Source organism: Danio rerio, chromosome 9 (assembly GCF_052040795.2).
Source record: "Danio rerio strain M-AB ecotype USA chromosome 9, GRCz13ab, whole genome shotgun sequence".
In the NCBI taxonomy this organism is placed as follows: Eukaryota; Metazoa; Chordata; class Actinopteri; order Cypriniformes; family Danionidae; genus Danio; species Danio rerio.
This window is the reverse complement of record NC_141029.1, coordinates 54,656,031-54,668,852: the sequence shown is the minus strand read 5'-3', so window position 1 is coordinate 54,668,852 and position 12,822 is coordinate 54,656,031. Positions and strand designations below refer to the sequence as shown.

The following is a 12,822-nucleotide window of genomic DNA, read 5'->3' as shown; positions in this document are numbered from 1 at the left end:
CCCATTCAGTTGAATAGAGCGCTTGGACCCGGAAGCCGCTTCGCGTGACGTCACACTTAACAAGCGGATTATAGATATTATAACGTAAAACCAATATCCTGGGATCTTTGAAGGCCTTGATTCAGGTTACTTATTTCACACTCTCACCGGCCACTTTATTAGCTACACCTGTCCAACTGCTTGTTAACGCAATTTTCTAATCAGCCAATCACATGGCAGCAGCTCAATGCATCTAGGCATGTAGACATGGTCAGGACGATCTGCTGCAGTTCAAACCGAGCATCAGAATGGAAAAGAAAGGGGATTTAAGTGACTTTGAACGTAATATAGTTTGTTAGTGCACGATGTGTTGAGGAAATAAATGAATTTAATCCATTTTAGAATAAGGCTGTAATACGAACAAATGTGGGAAAAGTGAAGCGCTATTAATACTTTCCGGAGGCTGTGTGTGTGTGTGTGTGCGTGCGTGCGTGCGTATGTATGTGTATATATAAACAAATGTTCAATTTATTATTGATTTAATATTATTAATGTACTGTTTAACAATTTTTTTAAATAATTTTAATTTATAATAACAATACTGGTATGTAATGATTATGAATGCTTTACTTTCTTCTTCTGCTCAATGATTGACCTGTGTTACAGTCAAATATGGAATGTAATGTATAGTAAATACTGAAATGGAAATGCATATTAGGGTGTTAGGTTACAAATATTATTTACCAATTAGTCACCAATTTCTTAACAAAAATCAGTTATGGACCAATAAATGTGTCTGTATTTAGTTATAAATATATATATCTGTTATGTAACAATGTATTTAATTCTGTTTTTACTCAGTTTTGCATCAGATATATGCGATATAGTCCACAAAAGTGTCAGCTGTTATGCATAAATTATTGCTGCTGGCATCTGTAAGGCCTTGTTAAAAGTTGCATATTGTCTCTGAGGCTCTGAACAGTCGCTCAGCAGTAATTGAGTCGGCGCTGTCATTGAGCAGTGCAGTTTCTGAATGTCGGCAGCAGGTTTTGTCGCTGTGCTCATGATTGTTTTGTGACCTCGACAGCGTGCCAGCAGCTGACCCACAGGATTGAGCAGTTGCTGGGCAACAGGAGCACTGAGTATTACACCAAGAGCATCGCCTGCATCCAGGCCTTCAGGGATCAGTCTGTACTGGTGAGCTCTCAATTAAACCTGCACATCCAATCAAGTACCTCTTCAGGATCAGCCAGAGGTTATGGGATTCAGTCCTGAAGAGTTGAGCTCAGAGAGAGTTCCTTTCAAAAGCCAAGTGAGCTGCCTACGTAGGGTGCATTTATCTCTTTCCCCAACATTGATATTTGGTCAGTGGGCTCTATCCACACAGACTTTTAATTGTAGTCAGTCAGTCCAATCACTTCTGATAAACTGTTGCTCCATTACAAAATCGCCACGTTTAAGATCTGATTTCTTTAAAAATCAATGATTTTCACTGCCTGACTGAGATGCGATATAAAGTGAGTCTCAGACTAAACAAGAAGCACGGCATTAAAAGTAATTTTTCCATTCCATGTCTCTAAAATTTGGAAATTTGTTTTACCACAGTATTTTTAATGGAGTTTCTAAGCTAGCTTGCTGTTTCTGACGGCACTTGCATTTAAACGTTCATTCATTTCTTTTTTTTGCTTGAACAACTAAATGAATGCTGAAGTCTATTTAACTGATTGTATTTTAAGTAATTAAAGGAACCTTGTGAAATTGAAAATAGTCACTTAAACCTTTCAACGGAAGTTTTTCATTGGCTAAACGTGCAAATGCATGTTCCTCTCTACTGTCGCCACTTGCTTGCTTGATTTTGGACTTGTAGAGATTAATTAAATTAGAAAATTAACCCACACTAAACTGAACTTCAACTCTGAAAACTGGACTGACACGGTTTCAATTTACTAGAACTTCTATTTGAAGCTGCTTTGACGAAATCTACATTGTAAAAGCGCTATAGAATAGCCTAGTGGTTAGCGTGCTGACATATGATGCATTAGCACTTCAGGGCATCCTGAGTTCGAATCCCAGCTTGAGGACATTTCCCGACCCTATCCCCTCTCTCTCCCCCACTTCGTTTCCTGTCTAAAATACTGTCCTATCCTCTCAATAAAGGCAAAAAATAAATAAAATAAAGATGAATTGAATTGATTTGGATACACCCCATTAAACTCTGCATGGCTTTGGCCCTGCAGGTACTGAGTTTGACACCCCTGCCTTAATGCATGTCCTGAGTGAGGTACCGGACTCATTGGCAGATTTAGGCATGTGCGGTCACTCAGGGCGACATCTTACTGGGTACCAAAAAAAGCATTGAAATACAATTTACTTTATGCAAGTGTATTAATTTAGAGTGGCAATCTCAGAATAAAGATGTTAGGGGCCATTTACAGTTGGCAACTTTTGCACACGCAAGTTTGTTATTCTCTATGTGCAACCGAAACAACGCTGGTGAATGCAAACTGAAGTATGCGTGCAGAAAACCATTCCCGCGCACCTCACACACGCTCCTGTGTGAATCTCGGTTGTTTGCATGCACGTCGATAAAACACATGCCGCTCATGCGCCGTGGTTTTCCATGTTGACAGAACTAAAGTTTATATCATATGATGATGATGATGATGTTACTTTCACCAAGCATGGCTATAAAGGAGAAAGGAGGGATAAAATGTCAGGGAGGTAAGACTTCATAACATTATTCTCAGCCATGAGTCGGGTCTAAAAGAGTCGGGGGAAAAATAAACAGAGGGGCTAATAATTCTGACTTCAACTGTATATTTTTTATTCTATAGAATTGTCATAATATTAATGCAAAAGATTTCTTAATTGATCTTGGCATATCACAGTTGTTACATTGTTTTCCAGTAATATTTAGGGTTGATTTCAGTTATTTATTTATAATAATAATTATATAATAATATTGCTAATAATAAATATAAAGAAATTGTTATTATTCATTGATTCATTTTCTTGTCGGCTTAGTCCCTTTATTAATCCGGGGTCGCCACAGCGGAATGAACCGCCAACTTATCCAGCAAGTTTCTACGCAGTGGATGCCCTTCCAGCCGCAACCCATTTCTGGGAAACATCCACACACACACACACACACTCATACACTACAGACAATTTAGCCTACCCAATTCACCTGTACCGCATGTCTTTGGACTGTGGGGGAAAACCCACACGAAGGCAGGGAGAACATGCAAACTCCACACAGAAACGCCAACTGAGCCGAGGCACATCCCAGCGACCTTCTTGCTGTGAGGCGACAGCACTACCTACTGCGCCACTGCCTCGCCCAGAAATTGTCATATTTATTGAAAATATAACAAGGGTGGTTAGGGTTACAGAGGGTGGTTCGCCCAGGGTGCCATTTAAACTGGAACCGCCACTGACCGGACTCCTGGAAATAAAATATATACTGTATCACCGCAGCAAAGTAACCTGCCTTGTTGGTTTTAGGATGGTGTGTGCATGTGTGTGTGTGCCTGTATGCATGCTTGCGCGCATGCACACACACACATGCACACATTCATTCATTTTCTTTTCAGCTTAGTCCCTTTATTAATCTGAGGTCACCACAGTGGAATGAACCTCCAACTTATCCAGCATATGTTTTACACTTCCAGCTGCAACCCATCACTGGGAAACATCCATACACACTCATTCACACACATACATTACAGACAATTTTTAGCTTACCCAATTCACCTATACCACATGTGTTTGGACTGTGGGGGAAACGGAAGCATCCGGAGGAACCCACGACCTTCTTGCTTTGAGGCGATCGTGCTACTCATTGTGCCACCACGTCACCTGTACACACATTTAGTTGACGTTAAAATTATTCTCACACCTCCTGTGTGATTTGACAGATTCAGGAAATGTTCACAGTATGTCTGATAATATTTTTTCTCCTGTAGAAAGTCTTATTTGTTTTATTTCAGCTAGAATAGTGTGATCTTCATGATCATGCGGACTCTTGACCACCGTCTTCTAATTATATTCTTCATCAGAGCGGAAACGCAGAGCTGTTCAACAGTTACCTGCAGTCTCTGAAGAGGAGCATTGCTGACCGCAGCCTTCAGGACTTCTGGAACCTGCTCGCTCAAGGTAAACATCAGGATGTGTTCCCATTTAGAGCATAAAGGAGAACAGATGTGTATCAACATCAGGATTTTGATTTGGAGAAATAAGCACAAAAGTAAGGTCCTGGATAGCAAAACATCCAAATCCAAATGATCCTGATCAAGCGTTTTGAACAGTAGTGCCTGGTGTTGATCGTGTCTTCAGCATTTTCTATTGATTTCAGATGCTCTAACGCTGATTAGCAAAGATGAAGTGGAGGCAAGCACCATCTCCAAACAAGAAGCAAATCAGGTACCTGCTGCTAAGAAAACTATCCAGATAAGAGTGGCATCATTAGGGTTGTCACCATGCATCCTTTTATTATTCAAAATAAATTATATAACATATAAACATTAATAAATAAATATAATATAATATAAATATAATATATATAATAAATATAAATGTTGTAATAGTTATATGCAACATCATATGTAGTTATTTAACTGTTAATGTCCTGAATGTTAATGTCCTGAAGTGTTGTAACAGCACTGTAAAAGTAAACCCATTGCCTTAAAAGCAAGAAGTTGATGTCAAGTGTCAAGGGACGATGAGGGAAAGCTTTGCATGAAAAGAGGAGTTTCATTATGTGCACACACTGATTTTCACAGCAGCAACACAAACACAGATAGACAGTGAGATAGGCAGTGACTACGTTTACATGGACATCAGTAATGTCATTAATTGCCTTAATCTGAATAAGACGATGATATGATAAGGGTGTTTACGTGAGTTGCTTTTTGAATGTTCCTTTCATGATCCCGTTTTACATACACTTACACAGATCATTTAACGTCAACGCGTCACCACGCTATGCACATTTCCTCCGGAGTTTCATGTAATTTCGGGTGTTTCATTCTTAATTTGTCGACTTTTTTGTTAATTTGTTAACTGCAGTTTGGCACTTTCACTTCCATTCAGGAACATTTCATGCATGCCTCCGTTACAAACAAGCTTTTGTATGCCAGGAACGGCTGGAACAGTGTAGTTTTAATGGAATTTTTGAGACCGCATGCTGCATGGGAGAAAAAAACCACTGCATTTCTCTGTAACTGATGCAGAGACTTGGTAGATGCAGAGAATACAGTCAAACAGCTGTGGTTGTATAGACCAGTGGTTCTCAAACTGTGGTACGTGTACCACTAGTGGTACGCAGGCTTCCTTCTAGTGGTACACAGAGTAATCCAATATCAATGTCATATGTACATGCAACATACATTTCAAAATCGATCAAAAATGGTTCATATATGAATATGATGACATATAACCTATATTTATGAGGTCCAAGCAACATTTCCAGGTTTTTATTTTATTTTTTTTTTACATATAAGCACAGTACAGTGTTAATGTTTAAACTATTTACAATGTTTAAAGTGGCTGATAATAATTAAAATTCTTAATAATAGTAGTTAATCTGTCATGATTTTGAACTGCAGAGTTGTAGCTGCCTTACTGGGCCTACTACGCTACTGTATTTCAATACTGGTCATTATGGTGGTACTTGGAGGGACAATTTTTTTCTGAGGTGGTACTTGGTGAAAAAAGTTTGAGAACCACTGTGTATAGACTATCCTGTCACAAAATGCGGCAAAAATCCTATACGACGTTAATAGTTTAAGGTGTTTACATGTTTAAAAAAAAAGAGAAGTGATTTATTAACAAAAGCATAACTAACGAAAATATTTAAAGCAATCAAAGTCAGTATAAATGCAAGTCAGTAGTATGGTAGTGAACTGAGCTCATGATCCAAAACAAACTACAAAAACGCTAGGCAGAGGTCCGGCTAATCGAGCTCTTCTCTCAAAGAATGTTGAATTCTTTACAGGCACTGAAGTTTGCCCTGCGCGCTTGCAGTTTTTTTAGTTACTTCTTTGGTTTGATGCGTCAATCTTATCAATGCTATTATTCAAAAAAAGGTAATGATTCACACTCAATTGCTTTGTACTGTTTTTATTTATTTATTTATTTATTTATTTTTAATCCTTGAGTAATTGTCAAATGTAAACTTTTTTTTTTTTTTTTTTATGTTAGCTGTCGGATTTTAATTGTAATGATGTACACCTAATTAATGATAATAGTTGATGCACTTTATCTCTGAAGATTGAGGTCGGAAATGTGAAGATTGTTTATTGTTATTGCTGTGAAGATTATAAGCTATTGTGTGATTAATGGATAATGAAATGAGAGTGATGGTCTAATTAATTGCACATTGTGATTGACTGTGAGATAAAGGGGTGGAGTTGAAGAATTGTGTCACACACTGAGGAAGGCTTTGTGCCGAAACGTCTGTCTTTTAATCACCCGTAAAATGTAAGAAAAATAAAAACAATACGAAGCAATTGAGTGCGAATCATGACCTTTTTTTTTAATTCTTTATAGGCACCACATAGTGGGTCTTAGGTGAGATAACCCGCCCACCAATCTGCAATCATGCAGGCTCTGCAAATCACAAAACCCAACAAACAAACATATTAACGTTTGATATTAACGTACTGTAAACTTATTGACTCAATCATTTTGGCTAAGGTCTGTCTTTAAACACTGAAAGAGTACTGCTGATGATACAAACTAACTTGACATTGATCGCTCACTTACCAAATCTGTAAGGTAAGGTAAAAAATTTTCCTTACAAACATATTGTTGTCGCATGTTAGCAGGCCACTGTAATCCACACGTGAGTCCAGCTGCGCTCTCAGTGGGGAAATGGAAACAAAACCGTTGTTGCGGCACATTTATAAAGGCAACACTGATGACCCATGTCTCCAAACAATTCTTCATTCACTTGTTTTAATTACGGTTGGTAACACAATGTGGCGTCTCTTGCCATTCGAACACTAACAGGTAAAAACGAAGCTATCATGCATATTAATGAAATTGCACCTCATTTACAATAGAGCGCGCTGATTGGTTTAAACCAGGGGTTTTCAAAGTCTAAGACAGTGGGCCTCCCTTTTGACATTGGCGCCCCCCTCCTCCCAAACACGCACACACACACACATACATATATAAATATATATATATTAAGACACAGACATATGTAAGACTGTTAACTCACTTTTATCATCATTTGCATGAAAGTGCAATTATTTACAGAGTAATAACAAGTATTTTAATATAACGTTTTTAAAACTAGGATGATGGTTAATATGAATAGAACAGATCCAAGAACTGTTAATCCAGGTCAAAACAGTCAAAGTTTAGCGGGTCTCATGCTGTCATTAGCCAAAATATCTTGACAAACCACACTTAAAGGTCGTGGTTCATCAGCTGGTCCTGTCCACGTAAATCCTTAACTCAGAAACCGATCCATTGCAGGCAAGTGCACACATAGGGCTCAACCTGTGCAGTGCATATGCCCTTTTTAGTCCTGGATAGAAAGTGCCCTTCCAAAATGATCAAAAGTGCCCCCACGCCGCGGCACACCCTCGGTCCCGCTCTTGAGCACGCGCGCGACAACACCGCTCTTGAGCACGCGCGCGACAACACCGCTCTTGAGCACGCGCGCGACAACACCGCTCTTGAGCACGCGCGCGACAACACCGCTCTTGAGCACGCGCGCGACAACACCGCTCTTGAGCACGCGCGCGACAACACCGCTCTTGAGCACGCGCGCGACAACACCGCTCTTGAGCACGCGCGCGACAACACCGCTCTTGAGCACGCGTGCGACAACACAGCTGATCAGAACGCGCGCGACAGACCCCCCCCTGTATTGGCAGGCTTGCCAAACAGAAGCGAATTCACAGCTATGGCCTTCTGGGTAAAAAAGGTTTTCTTATTTTTGACGTATTATTTTTCTTAGCTTTGTTTAATTAAAACGTTTAAAAATAATAAAAAATACATATAATAATTAAACTTAATAATTATATTTTCATTTTATATTTTTCCCGCGCCTCCCCTGACATGATCTGGCGCCCCCCAGGGGAGGCGCGCCTCACACTTTGAAAACCCCTGGTTTAAACCAAGTCTTTCTCATGAATAAATGCTGAAAACTCAAAGACGTCAAATTGTACATCCAGTCTCCATGCTGGAATTTGGATCTCACCTGTGTGACGTTGCTTCAAAATTAGTTTTGAAACCGGAAGAACGAATTTGCTGAATTTTCACTTTTAGTGAAATATATGTGCCCTAATAATGTTTTTAGTATCATGGGAGACATATATGACTGTCATTATCTAAAAAAAATGTTTTGTGCATCATTTAAAAAATATATAATTGCCAAGTTAAGGCAGTGGGTTTACTCAATTTTTGTAAGTAAAGTCAACTAATAGCTTTTTACAGTGCTTGAAAAGTCCCTCAATTGGGGCTTGGAAGACTTATGTTTTTTATACTTTAGATATAATACTGAATGACCTGTTTAGTTGTAGCATTTGTTGTTAACTCTGTGTTTGCTGGTTTAGTTCCTGTCATTTGAGCAGAAGCAGGAAGTTGAAGTAGCTCCAGCGCAGGACGACACTGGAGATGTGGATGATCTGGTGAGCATTTCATTGATCTTTTATTATTTATATAGTGAGATTATGGTCTAAAACTATATACAAGATGAAGATTTTGACTAAGTATCGTTGTCAATGAGCATTTATCACATGACAAAAGTGAGATGCAAGGTAAATGCTGGTCATGTGATGATGACTGTAATTCAATTTATAATGCAACATAGTTGACTAAATGTGATTTATAAAATAAAAACTATGTCGATGGAGCGAAATGTTAAACAAAATGAAATGTTAAAAAGACTAAATTAAAATAGGCCGCCAAAATAACTACATTGGATAAAGAGATGGTAATATCCCAATTAGTTGTTGACCAATAGTGATTTTTTTTTTTTAGGGCAGATACCGATATCTTGAAAAGCAGGGTAGCCAATATAGTTTATTTAATTTTAATTATTAATTATATTTGAATTAAGTTGCAATAATAATTTTTTAAAAATAGAATGCTGTCAGAATAAAAACATCTCAGTAACATTTATCAGTTGATGCTGATATTTGAAAAATATATAGGTATATCGGTCGACCATTATTTTTGATGTAATTTGCTGGCTAAAATAAAGGAATGGTAATAAACATAATGATAATAATAATAATAATAATAATAATAATAATACAAATCTAACATTTAGTTTGACTATTGTTATTGATTTAATTTTAGTTAATAATTACATTTTAAATTTATTTTATTAAGTTGAAAATAATTTGAAAATAGACTTAAAAATTATCATACTTGTACTTTAAACAGTTGTTATCAACTGATGTATGAATGAATTATTATTACTATAATTAAAACAGCATACATTTTTATTACTTTGTTTAAACAGTTTTTTGTGAAAATTGGATAGACTTCAATCCTTCTTAGACCAAACTGAAAGAAAAAAAGCAAGAGAAGGGACTAATGAATGCAGAGTTTGCTAAATCCATCGAAAATATCGGCTAAACCGGAAAAAATATCGGTCAATGCCGATATTTAAAAATGCCAAATATCAGCCGATATATAGGTCAAACACTATTCTTGTTGAGGTCTGCTGGCTAAGTAAAGGAATAATAATGATAAAAATACAAGTCTAATCATTAGTTTAAACTTTTTTTATTAAAGCAGGGTGGCCGATATTTAGCCGATATATTTAATTGTAATTAATAAATATAATTAAAACAATCATCGGTATACTTTTTGTATACATTTGAATTACTTTTAAACAGTTTTTCCGACTATTAGATAGACTTCAGTCCTTATTAAACCAAACTCAATAACAAAAGTGAGGAAATGGAAGAATGAAAGCATAGTCTGCTAAAGCCATCAAAAAAAAGTCTGCCATGCCATTAAAATAAAAGTCCCCCTCAGAAAAAATCTGAAAAAGGTAACTAAAAAGTGTATGGGTCGATGCCGATATTTAAAAAAAAAAGGCAAATATCGGCTGATATATCAGTCAAAACACTATTCTTAATGTAATCTGCTGGCTAAATAAAGGAATGTTAATAATAATAATAATATTACTCTAACGTTTAGTTTTGGTTTGTTTGTTTTTTAGCTGGACATGATGTAAACGGATGTCTCCAACACCGGTGTTCATCCACTCCTGTGCATTTCTCCATTAAGTGCCATTCCTAGTGTTTTTTGTTATTGATGAAACACAAACTCCTGGAAAAGTGCTGTAATTTCTCTGTCCTGTGCATGTTTGGCAATTGATTTGCTGAAGTTTGATTTGTGTCTCATGTATTGCGCAGCCTCTATTTGTTGGATTTTCTAAAGAGAAGGAAATAATAATGTTAATGTCTGTGTGTTTTAACAGCCACTGAAACTTGAATGCTTTAAATAAAAGATCAGACAAAACTGTAAATCTAATGTCTGCATTTCAGTTGTCTTTATAAACCTGACGTGTTTCTGTGTGTTTCAGCAATCTGTGCATTGGAAACAAATAGTTTTGAGTTAATTTCTCACAGCTCAGATTTATTTTCTAAGTGAATTTATTTCCTCCATTTGCATGTATAGGGTTTCTTGCAATTGGTGAATTTTTTCTTATGTTGTGTTCACACCAGAAGTGGCTTGCGCGAATATTATCATGCTATCGCTCATAAATAGACACATGAACATTTGGAGTTTAAATCTTGCAAATCTGCTTCATTCGCACGTCTATTTCACTTCATTTGTGCGTCAAATTCACTTCATTCGCGCGTCAAATTCACTTCATTCGCGCGTCAAATTTACTTCATTCGCGTGTCAAATTTGCTTTATTCGTATGTCAAATTCGTTTAATTCGTGTGTGAAATTCACCTCATTCGTGCGTCAAAGTCGATTCGTTTGTGCAGCAAATTAACTTCATATGAGCGTCAAACTCGCTTTATTCGCGTGTCAAATTCGCTTAATTCACACGTCAAATTAACTTCATGTGTGCATCAATTTCGCTTCATTTGCGCGTCAAATTCACTTCATAATAGTCATGGATTTAGGTCATGGGTGGGGTTTCTGTCTGCCCGGTGACTCTAGCTTCGTTGCTAAATGACTAACATGGATTTTATTAAGAGAGTAGCTGTGTTTATGTGCTTTAGGAAGGCTAAAAAACAGTCTAGATTCATTCGGCGTCGTGTCTGAGTCCACTAGATCCTGTCAGAGGTGCACCCAGCTCTGTGTTTATCAACTCCTCCAGAAACTATACCTGGATGATGAAAGCTTTCAGTGGTGCTTCAGACTGAGCCGAGCCCAGTTTGATGAGGTGTTGCTCGGTGTCAGCAGGAGGATTTCGCCTCGGGACACCAACAACAGGTGCTATGTCATAACCACACCCCTACAAGAGCAAGCTTCTGATTGGCGCGAATGCCCACTAGCATTCAGATTTTTTATAGATTTTTTTTTTTTTTTTTCAAAATATATTTATTTGCATTTGTTTTGAACACATAATACATTTAAATAAAAGAGAAAAAACACACATAAGAGAACCTTGCAGAACTTTAACCCCCCCCCCAAAATAATAATAATAAATAAATAATAATTAAAAAAATAATAATAAATGAATAAAAAAACAAATTAAAAAAAAAAAAAAAACTCTCGCTAGTTTCCGTACACCAGCATTCACAGCCATCCAATTTACAGTTTAACCTTTTACCTTCACTGCGTATTTAGTAATTTTAGGAGATCACATTATGTAATGGAGATACACAATACGAAGAAGAAGTGAATGTTGAGTATTAGTCGTCCATCCCTGTCAAGTCCTCTTGGTTACAATAGCATAAAAATGGAGTCCAAATATTGTAAAAGTCTTTAAGTTTCCCTTTAACTGCATAAGTCAGTTTTTCCATGGCGAGGTTGTTAGTCATTTCTTTAATCCAGAGTATTGAGGAAGGACCTTGCATCTCCTTCCATTTTAAAGCAATAGCCCGTTTGGCCTGAAGCAAACTAAAGTCAATTAGTTTGCGTTTACTGGCGCTCACCACAAAATTTACTGGATATATATGAAATAGACAGAGTTTGGGATCACAAGGTACATTTTCTTCAGTCAGTTTACCAATCATAACCAGAATACTCTTCCAAAATGTTTGAATCTCAGTACACTCCCACATACAATGATAAAGGGTTCCAATATCTTGTTTACATTTTAAACAGCTGTCAGGAATATTTGGGTTGAACTTATGTAATTTAACCGGGGTAATGTATGTCCGCATGAGCCATTTATATTGAAGCAATCTGCATCTAGTATTTACACTATATGTTTGCGCAAACAAACAAGAATCCATCCATTCATCTTTAGAAATATCTTCCTGAAGGTCATTTCTCCATGCGGTTAAATAGGACATTGAACTTTCTTTTGAACCCTCTAAAAGTGTATTATAAAAAAAAGACAGATTGCCTTTATCCCTTAAATGTTTCACAGTATGTTCTTCTATAGTTGACAAAGAGGGCTCTACATAAGTTTTAATTTCAGAGTGTATAAAACTTCTTATCTGTAGATATTTGAAGAAGTGCTTCTGAGGAATATCATATTCTTTCATCAGTTGTTGGAACGACATCATTGTACCATCCTTATATAAATCTTTTACTTGTTTTGCACCCTTATACATCCAATTTTTAAATCCCCCATCATTTCTCCCAGGCACAAACATTGCATTACCCCAAATTGGCGACAGACTTGAGAGTTTAATTGTTTCACCTAAAAAGTCATGAGCTTCATACCATACACAAATAGAA

At 37.0% G+C, this 12,822-nt stretch overlaps 1 protein-coding gene across 1 annotated transcript in view; it reads left to right on the top strand.

Annotated features, from left to right (window-relative positions):
• xrcc5 (X-ray repair complementing 5) overlaps positions 1 to 10,485 on the top strand; it is a gene marked incomplete at its 5' end in the record, with an annotated part of 36,461 nt that extends 25,976 nt beyond the window's left edge. Inside the window, 5 exon segments of the mRNA NM_001017360.3 lie at positions 1,067 to 1,176; positions 4,038 to 4,134; positions 4,334 to 4,401; positions 8,550 to 8,624; positions 10,172 to 10,485. Coding sequence (NP_001017360.2) covers positions 1,067 to 1,176; positions 4,038 to 4,134; positions 4,334 to 4,401; positions 8,550 to 8,624; positions 10,172 to 10,186 — 365 coding nt within the window.
• Between the last annotated feature and the right edge of the window lie 2,337 nt (positions 10,486 to 12,822).